Source organism: Eptesicus fuscus, chromosome 7 (assembly GCF_027574615.1).
Source record: "Eptesicus fuscus isolate TK198812 chromosome 7, DD_ASM_mEF_20220401, whole genome shotgun sequence".
NCBI classification, from domain to species: domain Eukaryota; kingdom Metazoa; phylum Chordata; class Mammalia; order Chiroptera; family Vespertilionidae; genus Eptesicus; species Eptesicus fuscus.
In genome coordinates this window covers 78,038,118-78,056,099 of record NC_072479.1, presented here as the reverse complement: position 1 = coordinate 78,056,099, position 17,982 = coordinate 78,038,118, and the positions used below count along the sequence as shown (strand labels likewise).

Sequence of the window (17,982 nt, the reverse complement as noted above, 5' to 3'; positions counted from 1 at the left end):
GAGAGAGAGAGAAAATCTCATTCTCCCTCTCACCTTCCCTTTCCTCCCACCCTCCCTTCCTCTCCCACTCGCTCTCCCTCCCTCCCTTCTCTGGCGGCGGCAGCCGCTCGTCTCCTGAACTGCGTCTCCCTCCGACGGGGCTCAGCAACTTCTTGGTTATTTCTCATCTTCCCCCCCACCCCTCCCCCCTTTACATTTTTTTCCACCCTTTGCCATGAACTGGACCGACAGACGCAGGGGAGGCTTTGCTTTCGGCCCCTGGGAATGGCGGTTCGCTTGCTGGGGCCTGGCCGGGGAGGCTCGGCCGGGGAGAAAGAAGGAGTGATAGAGCAAGAGCCGCAGGAAGGAAGAGAAGGGGGACCGCCGTCTGCCGCGGGCGGGCCGGGCGCGCTGCCGCGCCGCGCTGAGCTGCGCCCGGGATGGCCCGGAGCCTGCCCTTCGCCCCCGGCTCCTCCAGCGTCTGCGGCCCCCTGGCGCCCGATGCTTTGGGGCGACCTTTAACATCCCGAAGTGGCAGGAGACCCCGGAGGGTATCAGTCGGCGTGGGGGTGGAACGGATCGTTTTTAAAAGCGTTTCAAAGAGAGAAAAAGAGGAAGTGTGTTTCTGGCTGTGCTAGCTTTTAACTTGCAGGCGAGAGAGTCTGGTTGGAGCATCCAGTGTTCTCCAGGAGTTATTCGAAAGCTGAAACTTTCAGTGGCTCGCGGGCCTGGGGAGAGGAGGGATCCCGAGGGTGGGACTGGAAAGAGAGAGGGAGTGTGCGTGTGTCGGGGTGGGCGCGCGGGAGGGCGCGGGGCGGGGGGGGGGGTGGGGGGAAGGTGGAGAGTCCGTGGAGAGGACGCACCATGGCAGTCCCCGGCGAGGCCGCCCGAATCAATGACCAGCCGGGCCACGGCGGGGTGAGTCCCACCCCCGCGGCCGGCCCAGGGCGCGCGGGCCCCGCATCGCCGCGGGGAGACCCCAGCTGCCGCGGCTGCTGGGGAGACCCGGTGCGGCGGCCGCTGGGGCGCTCGCGGAAACTTTCCTCCGCGCTGTGCGCGGGGTCCCTGTCCTTCCTGCTGGCGCTGCTGGTGAGGCTGGTCCGCGGGGAGAGCGGCTGTGACCTAGAGCAGAGCCAGGAGGCGGCGGCGGCGGAGGAGGAGGAGGAAGCGGCCGCAGGAGCAGAAGGGGGCGTCTTCCCGGGGCCTCGGGGAGGTGCTCCCGGGGGCGGCGCGCCGCTCAGCCCCTGGCTGCAGCCCACGGCGCTGCTCTTCAGTCTCCTGTGTGCCTTCTTCTGGATGGGCTTGTACCTCCTGCGCGCCGGGGTGCGCCTGCCTCTGGCCGTCGCGCTGCTGGCCGCCTGCTGCGGGGGGGAAGCGCTCGTCCAGATCGGGCTGGGCGTCGGGGAGGATCACTTACTCTCGCTCCCCGCCGCTGGGGTGGTGCTCAGCTGCTTGGCCGCCGCGACATGGCTGGTGCTGAGGCTGAGGCTGGGCGTCCTCATGATCGCCTTGACTAGCGCGGTCAGGATCGTGTCCCTCATTTCCTTAGAGAGGTTCAAGGTCGCCTGGAGACCTTACCTGGCGTACTTGGCCGGCGTGCTGGGGATACTCCTGGCCAGGTACGCGGAGCAGAGCTTGCCGCAGTCCGCGGGAGCGGCCACGAGGGAGCAGTTGGCGTCCCAGCTGATTGCTGGGACCAAAGACGAGATCCCGGTGTTCAGGAGGAGGAGGCGATCCAGCTCCGTGGTGTCCGCCGAGATGTCGGGCTGCGGCGGCAAGTCCCATCGGAGGACGTCCCTGCCTTGCATACCGAGGGAACAGGTAAGCCCTGGCGGGTGCCCTGTCGCCTCTCGGGGAAACTTGGAACGTTTGGGGAGGCGCGAGGTGGAGGGAATCCCAGCGCTGGGAACTTAAGGAGAGGGAGCCTCGGAAAGTGGTTCAACTTAAGACAAGAGAAGAGGAGCGACTTTTACTCCCCTCCTCAGACAGCATTTTATAACCCGGGCAGCAAGAATACGAATAGGTAATAAAACCAGATGGCGTTTGCAGGGTCTTCCCCAGCTGGGCCAGCTTTTTAGATCTGCTACACCTGGTGTATGGCTTCCCTACACTTTTAAGTACCCTCAGACTTTCCTACTTGAGCAGGCATGTTCTAATTAAGTTCAGTATTCCAGCAGTGGGCGATTTTTTTCAACACGTGGATTTTACTAGATTTCCTTCCACTTCTTTTCATAAAAATTTTAATTCTACGGTGACAGGTAAACATTTATGGAAGTCGGCAAAGAAAGATTCTAAAGTAAATCAAGGAGTGTTTGAAGGTGAGGTATTGACACACACACAGACTCTGGTTTTGCAGTAAGTTTTACTTGAAGAGACTGCATCTGGTGGTGCCCAGTTTGTTTTTTTCAATGTAATTTGGGGACATATGCTATTCCATGCTAATGTGTTTTGTAGCCTAATTGTAAACTTGGATTTTGGGAGCAATCGATATATCTGATCTTCAGAATTTATCAAAATCGTGAACTGTGCCGTTAGTGTCCACTAAAAAACAACATTTCTCCTCGGTACCTACATACTTAAGTGGGTATTTAGAAATTCAAATAAATGTATACAGGTTATATAGGAAACTAATTCAGGAAGGCATTTCTAAGATTGCTGGTGATATAAATCTTTCAGAAAGAAGGAGGAGGAGGAATCCAGATTTGTGAGTGAAGTTGTCCTAGACAAATTTCAGTGAATTTGGGAGGTGAATCTCCTTATTATCATTAGGCTTTTTAAGATCATGGAATATAGTTGCTATAATGGACATAGAAAAACCCACAAATCTAATGTTAAATTCAAATTATATATGAAAAGAAATACTTATGTGTTCACTTCTCTATCCCAAGAAGACTTGACACTTGGGGCAGCGGAAGCTGGTTATGAACAGCAAGTGGAAATTTACACTTTTCCCATTTAAATGTGTGCCTACTTATGGCACTATTAGGGCAACTTTGGGGTGGTAGAGGATATCCTAGGATATGGTAAGCTTTGTCTTTTTAGGTTATTCTGTAGATAATCATTTAGGTACTTCTAAGAAATAGCAGTCACCATATGGTGTGGGTGGCTAGTTTGTTTCTGAAATGGAGTTGATTACACAGAATGTGATTGTTTGACATTATTTAGCAGAATGGATGCCAGCATCATAGCCTCTGTGTTTACTTTAAAACAAATGTACTTATTTAGCTTTTTTGTTTAGATAAAGCAAATATTTTGTGGGTTTAAACATAAGAGTGAAGTTTTAAAAGTGAAGCTTTAAGAGTCAAGTTAAAAACAGGGCACTGACTGATACTTAGTGTTGGTAAAAATTTTGAAATCACCAGAATAAAGTAAGCTACATTTAAGATAATTTAAAGCAATTCGCAGGAAAGCACATTTTTTCCCCCTGTTATAGGAGAGAATGTTCTTTAAATGAAAATACTACTAGTTTAAATATGTTTAGAACATACTTTTCTTTGAGTTACAGGGAAATGTGATCTGATCACTACAAAATTGAACTGTAATTTCTAAGGCAAATCCGTGACTTAATCATAAATAACTCAACTTCAGATTTGTATAATTTAACCTCTAAAATGAAATTTCTGAATTTCACATTAACTTTTAGAACTTAAAGAGTTAAGGGTGAATTTAAGATAAGAAGATGTTTAGATGAATTAGCCAGCGGTGTTAATTAACCCACAGACAGATTTTTATTGGTTTACTCTGGTTTGAATTGATACATGGAAAATTTGAATAATCTGCATAGAAATAACCGAGCATTGCATTTTTAAATATTTTGCTGATTAATGCTGTTGAAAACGCAGATTCGTAATCTATTTTGGCCATTTTCTTTGGTTACTATGTTTTTAAAGGTTGTGTTTATGAAGAATATTCTAAAGTGAGAGACTTTATTTCTTATGGTTGATGGAAAAACAAGGCTACATTTAGCAGAAATTTAGATCCTGACATTTTAATGAGGGCATGGGTGAGTGGTTCGTGTTCCTGAAGACTAGTTTATATATATGACCCATTAAAGTTGCTGCTGAGCGTGGGTGGCAACTAACATGGAACAGTATCTTCTGAGAGAGGGCAATATCTCACACATTAGCATAACTGTGAAAAGTTCAGGAGCCATGTAGGAAATGGCTTATCTGTTTTATCACAAGGAAACAAACTTCTGGGTAAGGGTGCAAAGTGTACCACTGTCCTCTGCATGCTTTTTCAACAATCAAAATAATTACCAAACCCATGTATAACACTCACCTGAATGCTACCTGATTAGGAGTTTCTTTTCTGAAAGACTGTCTACTCTCAATTCAAGACCATACTCAGGCAACAAGTGGATTTTAAGTACAGGTATAAAGACAAAGCACAGAGTCTAGCAGAGGCCTCTTGAGAATGTATTTGGACTTTGCTCACTGTGAGGTTTAATGGTGAGAGAATTTCAGCCTTTTCTTCTGCATATGAATGATAGTAGCCACCTGCTTATGAACTCTCTCTCTCTCTTCAATGACTCATTTCTGAAAGGTCAAGGAGAATAGGTGATAAAATTCTCATAAGACAAACCAACTGTCAGATATATTTCCTTCCCTCCCTCCCTCCTGCCCTTCCTTTTTTCCTTCCTGAACCATAATTGTCTATAGATTGAATATTACACATGGAATTGAGTTTTATAGTACTGATGATAAAGATAACTTCAAGCAAAGAAAGGAGACATAGGTCTAGTCTCAGTCACTGTATCTACCCAGCACTGGCTGTGAATGAATGCAAGTGAAGGTCTGTCTCTTTACCCTCAGTAAAGAACAGACTAAGTTTGTAACATTTGCGGGGCTTTTAGTTCAGGACTGAGGATGATTTTGTAGATCAGCGTGTCCAACAGTACTTTTTTGTTTGCAGCATTAAGAAGGCAGATGTTTCCCTTAAGGTGTATGTATCTTTTCTAAGTGGATGTTCACATTCAAGAGCAGGCATGTCTCTTTTAAGTTACCCTATATAGAGGTACCTAGAATGTCTTGTATGATTAGATATTATATGATTGATAAGTATGATATGTTTCAACATGAAATTTTAATTATGCAATGTTTACCATTTGGAAATTGTATTTAAAGGGGTGTCTCTCTAGTCTCTTTATACATCAAAGGACACAGTTGCCTAGTCATTCCTCTCTGATTACAGTGACCGCCTTACAGGTACATTTTTGAAAGATTCTAAACCAATGCCATTTTATTCAGTTACATGTTAAGAAGAATGTAATAATTTTGCCGATGGTTTCACATAAAATAAACAGAAGGCATATGGCTCTCTTCATTAATGCATTTGTACCATTTAATTACAAATTTCTTTGTGATGGATACAATATCAGTCAGAAATGTGCAGCTATTTACTATATATTATGTAATTAAAAATAAAAATTATTTCCCATGAGTATTTCCCTAAACCTCTCAAACATCTTTGGCAAAAAAAGGATTGTTGTAAGTAGAAATGTAATGGAGTTTGGTGGTTATCAAAGGTGGAATCAAGTTTTTCATCATTGACATAAGAAAGATATTCTAAGCATAAAAGTAAACACCAAAAAACAGTAAAACAAAAATAGGAGAAATAGGTATGTTTTTTGATGGTAGGCCTCATTATGTCTTTGGTGAAAAGTATAACGTACTTGTGTTTATAGTACAGTTATGAAATATTGAAGTATTTCTTCTGGAAGTATAGAATATATTATCCTTTAAATTCCTAAATACATTTTAGTAAAATATATATTCCTAATTGAATACATTTCAGAAACAATCATGGGTTTTTAATTAATTATATGACTAGATAGTATATGTATAGTAGTACAGCTCAGCTGATACAAAGAACAATATAGATTATTTATGACCTGCTGACAGAATTAAAATTAATTAATGTCAACTTCTGAAAACATTAAAAAGGAAAAACAAGATTTTCTTATCCCTTGGGAAAGGTGAGGGAAAATAATTTTTTTTGTGTGTGTGGGGGGACAAAATTGTGATTTTACTTTGTGAATACAGATATTTAAAGCATACTGAAAAACCGTTTTAACTGACAGAAATAGTTAGTGAATCTATATAAATTTACAGAGGTTGGAAGCAGTCAAACAGTAATTTTACTCTTTCTGTATTGAGTCTAAAGTGTAAAAAGTTAAAACTGTAGAACTGAAAGAAATGCTGTGTATGCTGGGCTGTCATGTTAATTAAATAAACAACCAGAACAGTGACTCTGTGTATGAAATACATTTTGAAAAGTCTGGGGGAGGGGGTGCAGGCAGGCCAGGGTGAGTGACACTGGCATGAAAAAACATTCATTATATCTGCAGTGACATTTGTGTGAATTTGTTGTATTCTATTAGGAATACAGCTCTGAGAATAATTTCTTCGGGACTATAGTTGAATAAAGACTTGACCACATTTAATTTCACTTCAGTGTTAAATAAGTTTTATTTATTATGTTGAAGTAAAATGTGTATGGGCCTCAAAATGAGAAATATGCCTATATATAATAAGATTTGAGGTTAATACGGTTTGTGCCAGTAACAGCCCAGTAGAATGTATGTGGACCTCATTGAAAACTTGTGTTATTCAATCTATCAAAAATGAGTTTATCTTGGATTTATGGTAGGAGTTGTATTTTTCAGAAGACCTTATTGTTGAGAGATATAATCTCATGGATGAAGGTAATCAATGCAACTATTGTATCAGGTGGAATCTTAAGAGATTCTGACACACTGAAGCAGTGCCTTGCACAGGGCAGGTTTCTTTAGCTTAGCAAAAGTAGGCATAACCCTGCACATTTATGAATTATTTAGTTGGCCATGTGTCTCCTATTCCACGAAGTCTTTCTCTTTCCTGTTCTCTGTGTGATATTTATAATTATATCTTCTATGAGAAACCTCAAATATATGAGATTGAAAACTTAATTTATATATTTTTCAACATATATGTTTTCAGTAAAGCTCTATCAGATAATTTAGAATGAACTCCAGAAGGTTCAGATATCTCCATATTCTTGTACCTAAAGATGTGCTCTGTTAATACTCAAATGAACATTATTTTCTTTACATAGAAATGTAAATGCTTTTAGTAATTATTGTATACTAGAGGCCCGATGCATGCAGATTTGTGCAAGAATGGGCCTTCCTTCCCCTGGCTGCCAGCACTGCCTTCGTTATGGTGGAGCCACCTTTCTGCCTTCCCATGCTGCCCAGAGGCCCGGAGCTGCTGGGGAGGTGCGGAACACCTGCGTCCTGCCCTGCCCCCCGGCCGTTGGTGCCTGTGTATGCAAATTAACCCGCCATCTTTGTTGGGTTAATTTGCATACTCCTGATTGGCTGGTGTGTGTCGCGAAGGTATGGTCAATTTGCGTCTTTCTCTTTTATTAGTGTAGATACCTTTCACTATCGGTGGTATTTTTTTAAAGGAAGGTTCCTCGCCCCTCTTTCCCTCTCCCCCTCCCCAGGCTACCCAGTGGAATTGTCTTAACTTTGAACTGAGATGCATGTTTGCACTGTTGTCAACATCAAATACATAGGTTTAATCTCTAGGGCAGTGATGGCGAACCTATGACACGCGTGTCAGCACTGACACGCGTAGCCATTTCTGATGACACGCGGCCACATGCCGAGGATGAAACATTAGCTGCTCCTGAGGATGAAACGTTTGCGACTAGTGTCTTGGAGTTAGTTTTTTCCTCAAAGTGACACACTACCCGAGTTATGCTCAGTTTTTTGGCGAAGTTTGACACACCAAGCTCAAAAGGTTGCCCATCACTGCTCTAGGGCAAAACAATCTTAAATATGTACTTAAGTGGTAATTAAAAGAAAGATCTGTTGGATAACAGATGTCAAAAATATTAGTTGGCCATATGTATTCACCATACAGGTATACTATTGTTTTAAAAGAAGATGCTATCCTTAGCTGATGTTATTATTTGGTCAGTAAACCTATCAAATGTCATATCAACACATTTTATCTGTGCATTAGGCCTTATACTAAAAACCATAGAAATTATACACAGACACCTATGTATAGCAACTATCTTTCCAGAGCTCAGAGCCTAGTTATGAAAATGAGATGTCAACATAGAAAAGGAGAAATCTCAATAAAATATCTAAACGACCCCTGAGATACATGTTGAAGGAATGCATATAATAGCATAAGGCAGATTTTCAATGTAGATCCAGAACCATCCATCTCTTCTCTGAAAATGTATGCAAACTTTAATCTGTTCATTTTTCTGGGGATAAAGTTTATATAGTGTCATAGATTTTTCAGGAAGTCCTCAACACATAATGCTTAAACATAAATGTTTTAGATTTTGAGCAACTTTACATTTTAATGATAGGGATAATTTTTTCTTTGAAATGGAAATTAATTTAGTATACACTTATAGTAGTTCTGAAATAGAGGTAGAATATTATAGGATTTAGGACATGTTATACTTCATTATAGTACAATGGTTGTTCATTTTCATATCTTGAGATGGTTTATGGCTGTAAGTAACTTGTTGCAATGAAATCTGAAACTGATTAAGTCTGTGCAGGCCATAGTTGGGAGACTAGAATTAGTCTGATTTTAGAGAGAAGGAAACTGAGGGGGAAGCTGCTAAATGTGTGTAGCCAGGGTGAGGCAAAATGTTGGCTTTTATCCAATTCTCTAGGACTTGAATACGTTGCTGGGGAAATACAGTAGAAAAGGGTTCAGACTGGTCATTTTAAGCCTATGTATCATTTATGATTTTACACCTGGAGCCAACTCTAAATCCCCATTCAGAATTAGAAGATTGAGTAAAACCCATTGGATACACAGATAACACAAAACTCTTGAGCCCTTACCATGTACTTTCTGGTCATCAAATGCCAGGCAGCCCCTGGGATGTATTATTCAGGACTTTGCATCCCATGAATGAATATCAATTGGAATGCAAAGTCTAAGTTTGTGGAGTCTTTTTCTATCTTATCAAAGAAAAATATGCAATGGTGGCTTACATATTGAATTTTGTTTTCATTTTAGTTTTGCAATAGCTGATTTAACAATGTTCAGGATTCAAAATTCAAGGCAAAATTAATCTGCAGATCAGTAAAACATTACTTTGTTAGCATAAGCAGCTGGTTGTTTTTGTTCACCTAAATTATTTTGCACGGTTTACTTGAGAATCCATTAAAATACAAGTAAATAAGATATAATATTAGAGGAGGTTATGAAGAACATTACCATTTAGAAGGCAGAAAGCTGTTTGGGAAAAGTCACAAACTAAACAACTTCTACCTGTTTGATTTGATTAGAACTTTTATTTATTATTGAATTTAAATGATTATTAAGATTTTAAGTATAGTCAGTCCTGCTAGGATAGTAATAAAATTACGTAAGTGTAGTTATGTTCTTTCATCATAAGAATATGAGTAGTCATAAGGACAACATAACGTCTGTTGGTGTGTGCGTATTTGTGTGTATATTAATGCACACGTGTGCAAGAGTGCATGCCTGTGTACATGTGAGACTTTTCCTCTGCCAGGAAGTTGCGTTGATTGTATCAGTTTAGTGGGGGAACAGTGTCACCCAGTGGCTTTGAAGAAAACAGTCCTGTAAATGTTATAGGTAAGCGCTGTCCAATGGAAATAGCAACACGAGCCATATGTTTAACTTCATATTTTCTAATAGCTACATAAAAAAGTAAAAAGAAACAGGTGAAATTCATAATAATAATGTTTAATTTAATACATTACATCATGTGAACATAAAACAAATATAAAAAAATCAAGACATTTTTGCATTCCGTGTTTTGTACTAAGTCGAAATGTCAACATCTAGTACGTGTTTTACACTTACAGCACACACCAGTTTGGTGTAGTCCCATTTACACTACTCAATAGGTACATTGGCTAATGGCTGCCTTAATGGACAATGCAGCTATACACTGTATTTAAACAAATGAAGTACTTGAAAACGAATGTCACCTCTTCAGGTACAATGGGAAAATCTATGTAGGTTTAATGATAGCACTTAATATGCAGTCATTCAAATTTATATGTAATATTGATAGCTCATTTTTGTACTACTAACTACCCTAATACTTGGCAAGTCTGTTTTCCCTCTTTTCTTCAATTCCTATTATTGCACATATTTTTAAAATATGATTCTTGTATTGGAGTGGGAGTTTAACTGAGTCCTTAATCAGAAATCTTTATGGTAAGCTGATTTATAACACAGTATCAAGTTTTCCAGTTACTTTTTTGAAAAATTTATTTTTATTGTTGAAAGTAATGCAGATGTACCCTTTTCCCCTCCATTAATCCCTTCCAGCCTGCCCCGGCCCCTGCCCCCCGCCTATACAGCTAATTTTGAATTTGCCTTCCAGAGATTGATTCTTAACAGGGATTACTTATGTATACAGTGTGAACATGTGATTCGTCATGTTCACGGTAATTAGTCTGCAATTGGGTTATCTAATGTCTCTTTAGAAATGAAAGTGCTTATGTTTATAGTGCAGATCCTTATCTTTGTAACTTAGGAAACTAAAGTGACAAACCTTCTAGTAACTTTAATGGATGAAAAATATAACAGATGACTTTTTACTGTTTCTTATGTAAACACCACTCTCATGGATATAGAAAATGAAAATGGTTCCATTTTGTGTGTAGAGAGGACTGGAGATTTTGATAGAGTGAAATTTAAATATATATAGATTTTTTTTAATTGATTTCAGAGAAGAAGGGAGAGGGGGAGAGAGACAGAAACATCAATGATGAGAGAGAATCATTGATCGGCTGCCTCCTGCATGCCCCACACTAGGGATCAAGCCCACAACCCGGGCACTTGCCCTGATGAATCGAACTGAGTCCTCCTGTTTCATAGGCCAACACTTAACCACTGAGCCACACTGACCAGGCAGTAGAGTGGAATTTTTAAACCAGGAATTGAGATTAGGTGTCTTTGGAGCTCTATGTGATTTCAAACTTCAGGGCAAACTCAGAAAAAAGTACAAATAAAAAAGACAATAACTATTAAATGTCACTTTTCTTCCATTTCCTCTCCCCAAACTCTACGAATTCATTAAGTTACTAGGCAAAGTTCCTATGTTATATTGAGAATTTTGAGGTTTACGATAATTAATTTATATATGGCATTTTTTGTTTACATACATAAATATATAGAATGATTTTTAAAGTATGCATTTATTTTGTGCATATTATTTATAGCTGTGTGATGCTTATAGTGACTTGATTTATAAATGTCCCCCTTTGTAAAGCAAGACATATTTATCTTTGCATTTCTAAATAAAAATAGTGAGGTAAACAGATTTTCACATATCACTTAGGAAATAATCTGGAAAAAACAAAAGGCAATAGAATCATAGTATACAAAGAAGCACATTTGGTTAAAGTAAAGTTGGCTTAAGTAGACTTCTTAAAGTAGCAAGTTGAAGAATAAAATACCATATTAATCATAACTATTACTTGAAATAGTATGTATTTGAAAGTAACTAGTCATTTGTCCTGGCTAATTTTGAAACTGCTCTAAATTAATATAGTGGTTGGTCTTATATCTATATGTATGCTATATATATATTCATTTAAATTCATTTTCCTTCCATTTTAACCTTATTTTCTTTCCATTTTAACCTAACAGATTCTTCTTGCTTATAGAGTATTTAAAAATTTAAGGAATGCCTTTCTATCCCCCACACCCCACAGTACCTTGTCAGAGTATTAAAATAATTTTATGCAAGAAGGTTGTGGTTTTGATTTAATAGGATTTTAATTAAAATTTTCCATCTTCTGAAGTAAGCTTAAATAACTGAACATATGCTATGTCTGTGGCAAGTGTTCCTTCCTCTCCAGGTATAATCCACTTAAATAAACCTAATGGAAATTTGAAGTCATAGAAATACAATTTTGGGAGGATGTTTTATTTTATGGCAACTCATGTGGAGTCAGAGTCCCTAGGACATTTTTAAACTAGTGTGAAGACAAATAAAGGAAATAGTTCTTATTTAAAAATTAAGTATTTTGGAGATTCAAATGAACAGTTCTGCTTAGGAAATGTTCCTTGGGAAGCAGTGTTTGTCCTTGTGATATGAAACATCCCCTTGTTTTGGGAGTTAGTATTTAGAGGTCCCGGCTAAGCATCAGTCTTTAGAAAGTTTGGAAAGGAGAGAACCTGTTGAGTTGCCTATGCTACCTTGAAAATTTACTTTCTAGGCTCAGAAACTAAGGAAACAAGATTCAGATCATACAGCTTTCATTATAAAAGGAATCAAACTTATTAGCCTCCTTGTCTCAGCCAGAGTATTTCCTTTAGAAAATTCTGGCCCAATGCCTTGCTCATTGTAGGTGCTGGCTGGCAGGGTAAATGGATGGAAAAGAAATAAATGACTTTTAATCTGAAATATTTATCTACCTAATCTTCAGAGACTGGGCTAGTGATTAAACCAATTTAAGTAAACTTCTGTAGAGAGAGAAGAAAAGAAATAGTCTGCTAACTAGTTTATGAGCTTACATTTTAAATATATTTTTGTTGCTTTAAAAATATTCTCTTGCATGTGTCAGATAAAAGGCTGAATTTGCTGTGCCCTTACTGGTAGGAAATCCCACATTCAGCATGAGTCCTAGATATTTATTTTTAGCTCACTCCCAACTGAAAATAACCAACCAAAGCTACCACAAGATCACTGTAGTGTAAATGTTAGAAAGATCACTGAAATTAAGGTATATATTTTAGAAAAATAAAATTGTATCTCTTTTTTAGTTCAACTAGCAAATTGAGAATGAATAAACTTTGACTTCATTTGTTCCCACCACTTTCTACAAAGTGCTGGCAAGTGTTCTTCAATGAAGGTTCTTAGTGAATAGCTGTATTTCCTGAAAAGGCTAATGTAAATACTGTCTGTATTTTATCTTATAATTGTGCTCATTAATTACCAAATATATTTTGAGCCAGTTGCTTTCAGAAATGACTTTGTGAGATTAACTTATTTAAGATGTCCTCTAACTGTCATCCTACTGGAACTGTATTGAATATTCTAGAGGTTTGGTAGTGTAATTTCAGAGTCCTGATGAACTGAAAAATCAAAATCAGCAATTTACAAGGTTTTATTAAAATGACAAGTTTTAGTTTATTCTGTCAATTTCTTGGTCCATCTAGGTTTTAACAGAACTTTACTTGCTAAAATAGAACATTTTAAGTCAAATAAGAATATTTGTTGCTGTGGTTTTAATACTTAATGGTGATATTGTCAGATCCTCTCACTGAAATAAGAGTATTTTTTTTTTTTTTTTTTTAGTATGTTGGGCAAGTTAACATGCCTTTAGATAAATTGGGAGTACAGTGTTTAGATAAAAAAGTTATTTTCAACTTACTTTTATAGAGATGTGGTTTTCTCTTTTTCATCTTTGGAAGTTAAATGGTAGATATTTTAGAAAGGTTGCCATTACTAAACACTTTTCAGAGTTTGAGATTTTTTGGAATATATAATTGTAAAAATCTGAATATTGTTTCCATTTGAAAAAATATATTGCAAAGTGAGAAATTAGTTACAAATTAATTTATATTTTGAGATAATTAAAATATATTCTTATAAACAAGCCATTTATAAATTTATTTGACATTTTAATACAAAATTTAGAAGCAAAACCTTTTTAAAGTGTATTTTCATTTCGGGCTGGGAAAGCTAACTGTGTGTCTGTATCATCTTGAACAGTGTCTGTTTTTACTCTTTTTTTAAAAAAAATATTTTATTGATTTTTACAGAGAGGAAGGGAAAGGGATAGTTAGAAACATCAATGAGAGAGAAACATCGATCAGCTGCCTCCTGCACGCCCCCTACTGTGGATGTGCCCGCAACCAAGGTACATGCCCTTGACTGGAATCGAACTTGGGACCCTTCAGTCTGCAGGCCGACGCTCTATCCACTGAGTCAAACCAGTTAGGGCTGTTTTTACTCTTAATGATTTGTTTTGGCTAGATAAACAGGGCCTAAGTAATAGCACAGTTATCCTTTGTTTGCTTCTCTTTATTCCTTTTTACTTGAATAATAATTGGGATTGGATCATCTTAACTCTTTTAGAGAATGACTAAATCTTTTAAAGTTTTCAGTTCAACTTCTGCAAGGAGTTAACTAGTTCTAAATGAAAAGTGTGAGAATTCGGTTGGGAATGTTGGATACAGATATCGCTGAACACTGATTACTAGTAAGTTATCTGAAAAACAATGTGGCATTCAGAAATCAATTTTAGCCCGTAATAAATTTGCGAAAGAAATTAATGCTAGTATTTTACTCTGCAGAAAGAAGACTAGATTAAAATCAAAACTAATTTCTCTGTATTTTAAAAGAAAATTTATTGTATGGTCTTATGGTGCACTTTTAACTTAGATCTCCTTATGGGTGAGAAAGAGGGGAAGAGCCTGAAAGAGTCACTCCTGGACACTGGGCAGGTAGTCTAGCCATGCATTGGCTCAGGATCTGTTTTTAGACCAAAAACACTTACATTGTTTTTCATGCTATTCACGAACTTTCCTGACATTCAATACTCTCCAAGACATTGATTCTTATACTTTAACTAGTGGCCCGGTACATGAAATTCGTGCACTCGGGGAGGGGGTTCCCCCAGCCTGGCCTCTGCCCTATCACAGTGCAGGAGCCCCACAATCCATCGCCCCAAAGAGGTAGGCCTCTGCGAGCCTCACTTCCCTGGGGCCGGCGCCAGGGGCGGGGATGGAAGCCTCACGTCCCCAGGGTGGCGACGTGAGCCTCACACAAGTCCCCACCCACCTGTGCTGGCTTCGCACGCAGCCTCCTGCTGATCGGTCGTTACATGTGAGGGAGTCACAACCATTTGCATATTAGCTCTTTATTATTTAGATTCTTTAGTCCATTTATCACTTGGACTTATAAATGTACCTTTATGGCAAGCTTGTGTAAACTTTTACTGCTTATGTGACCAGACTGACTAAAAATGTCAGCAAGTAAATGTATCTTATTTAAGATCTAGGACTCTTTCACATTCATTCTTTGTTTCCTTCTAGGTATTTCAATTTGCCTAGATTCTTATCTTCTTTTTCCCTGGTGCTAAATAATCTGATATAAATATAATGTGATGATCATCAAACTATTGTTTATGAATTCTAACAATAAATGCCTCTTAGTAGTAGGTTAATAGACTTCCTTCAGATGCTTTCAAAATTTGTGAGGGAGTAGCCTGACCTCACCTACTTATGATTACACATTATCTGGCACTTCCTAAATTGAACTGCATTCTATAGTTCTCAAATTTTAGTATGAATAAAAATCATGTAGGAAGCCTAGTAAGATGCAAATTCCTAGGACCTGTGGTCTGATATTCTGATTTAGTTATATGTAGAGTAAAGCCCAGAAATCTAAAGGGTTAAGGGGTATTTTAGGTGCCTTAGTGGAGAAGCAGGAACTACAACTATATGTCTACTAAAACTGGACAGCAAGTTCTGACTTTTATAATCTGATTAAACATATAGTTAAAAAGTGGTTGGCTCAGTATCATGGGAAAACAATGCATTTATATACACACATAAATACATTCATACACAGAGGAATCATGAACCTATGCCATTCATAAAATTTTTACTTTGATTTCCCCATTGTGTATACCTCAGAGAAGTTCTTTGACTATTCATCATATCAGTTTTATTTTTCTGTAAAATAGGAATAGCAATTTGTCTAATTATATCATATTGCTGTTATGAAGTTTACATAAAAACAAATTGCTATACAAATGTTAAGTAGAAAGAATATAAGGCACTGAACTGAGACAGTCAGGGCAAGGCTTTGTAATGTATGCAAGTTTGTTCAACTTTCTGAACTTTAATAATCTCACGTATAACATAGGAATATTATATCTCACTTCTTAAAGGCGTGAAGATTAAATTAATAAAAATAATGGATATCAGTTCTTCTTAAACATTAAGAATAGTATTTATTGCTACCTATTAGGGCCATATCATTGAATGTGGTAGGCTAAATGTCAGAAAGCACAATGTAAAACAATGCCAAAATAATTTTGTATTTGATAAAAATACGTACTTGAAAGTCTTACAAACTATGCTTGTCTTCTGGAAGTTAATTAAAATCTTAGAAAGTTGCTTAAGTTACAATCAAAGCCACTGACAAATGAGCATAGAAAGCCAGACAAGTTAACAGTGGGAAGAGAAAAGCCTGACAAAGATGTTCACAGGTCCTTCAAAAGAAGATGTGAGTAAAAAGGGATGCAGGGAGATATTTAGAAAAATTGATGGAGTCTTGGACATGTTTGTGAAAAACGGCTGATGATGCTGTTGAGAGTAAGTTGTGGAATCAGATCTTAAAAAACCCTATCTGAAACATGATTTGTGCTCCCTCTGCCATTATTATGCATATTTTGATTTGAAAAACTTTTCTTTTAAAGAATTTTCAGTTTTATTTTTTATGGTAAAATTCTAGTCATACCCTTCCTTTTCTCATTATTTGCCAATGATACCATTATTCTCACATAACAGGGACTTCTTGCGTAAAGTCCATGGGAAAGCAACTAGTACAGTCCTGGCCTGGTGGTGGTCCTCAGTAGAAGGTAGTGATTGTTTACTTCATCACATAAGTAGATTCTTCTAGACCCTCCTCTTTTAACCAGCTACCTGTAGCCTCCATACTCAGACTGCATTTCTTTCAGATTTCTCCACTTATTGAATAACCTTCAGTCTAGTCTGAAGTGTTATTGGTTTGACCTCAGCAGGAGCAGGACTCCTGTATCATCCTACTCTACTGGTTTCAATTTAGAAATTCTGCCTGCAGTAATCATCTTTTTTTCCAGTGTGGTCATGGAAAGGTCTCTGGATTTCACTCTGTGATCTAGGAGGAGATGTCAGAGAGGTGATGGGAGAGGTTCAGCAGATCAGTAGGCCATGGGAGTCATTGCAGGACTGTTGCCCCAAGCAAAATGGGAAGCCATGGAAGGGTTTTAAGTAGAGAAAGGATATAATTAGACGTATGTTGAATAGAATCTCTCCATCCCTCTGTGTTGAGTGAGCAGAGGTGCTAGGATGGAAGAAGAGAGACCAGTTAGAATAGAAGACTGTTTTGCAATAATCCAGGGAGGATTGGGAATTAGACCAAGAGGTAGTGTTTGTGGGAAGGTTGTAAATATATATTTTAGAATAGCAAGAGAGTTCCTTTAATATTTTCTCTTTTGTTTAGGAGTCTAATTTTAAGGATATTTATTTATTTATTTTACTTGCTTTTAAAAAATCTGTATGGGTTGACTACCCCCGCAGTGTTATCTTCTGCCTTTGCCTTCCAGAGGACATACAAAGTGTGGGCCTGACTTTCTGGAAAGCCATCAGATCTCCTTACACTGAGACAGATTCTAACAAAGTATCTTTAACTCTTCAAAAGGTGTAAGTTTGTTAGAGTATTATAACAGTTGGTATGATAAAATTGGTTTTGAAATTTCACTCTTATATAATGTCTTTTTATTTTAAAACAAATTTTAATAAAATAAATGTTTAGTACATTCTAGTGTGTTTTTTTCAGATGTATTTATAGCTCATGCTCTAAAACCTTAAGCTCTGATATAGCAAAACCATTAGACTGTTCAAAGAAAATTTAAACTTTTCTCTTTTTATTAGTCTGACAAATCCCATTTTTATCTAAAGGCATGATGCCAATGCATCCCAGACCTTCCTATAGAGGAAACACTTCTATTTTGTTTTCATATTAAATCAGACCATTTGTCAACCTACAGAGCACTTCAGTGTTAGGTGCTATATAAATATTTAAATTATGATAGCTTGATTGCACTGTAACTTCACAGAGTTTGCTAACTCTACACTGTGGTTAATATGTGATGATGAGGTATTTTATATACTGCTTGAGAGCAACAAAAGATAAGGACTTTTATAGAATGCTAAATGAAGAGTGTTTAACCACATAAGAAAATACTTTGATTAATGGAGAGGTACATCCGAGAAA

General features: G+C 38.2%; 1 protein-coding gene across 2 annotated transcripts in view; it reads left to right on the top strand.

Annotated features, from left to right (window-relative positions):
- Positions 1–843: 843 nt before the first annotated feature.
- The window catches only part of PDE3A (phosphodiesterase 3A), a 260,175-nt gene continuing 243,036 nt past the window's right edge, over positions 844–17,982 (top strand). For both annotated transcript variants that reach the window (XM_054719232.1, XM_054719231.1), the window contains exon 1: positions 844–1,800. In XM_054719232.1, the coding sequence (XP_054575207.1) occupies positions 844–1,800 (957 nt within the window). The remainder of the gene's footprint in view (positions 1,801–17,982) is intronic.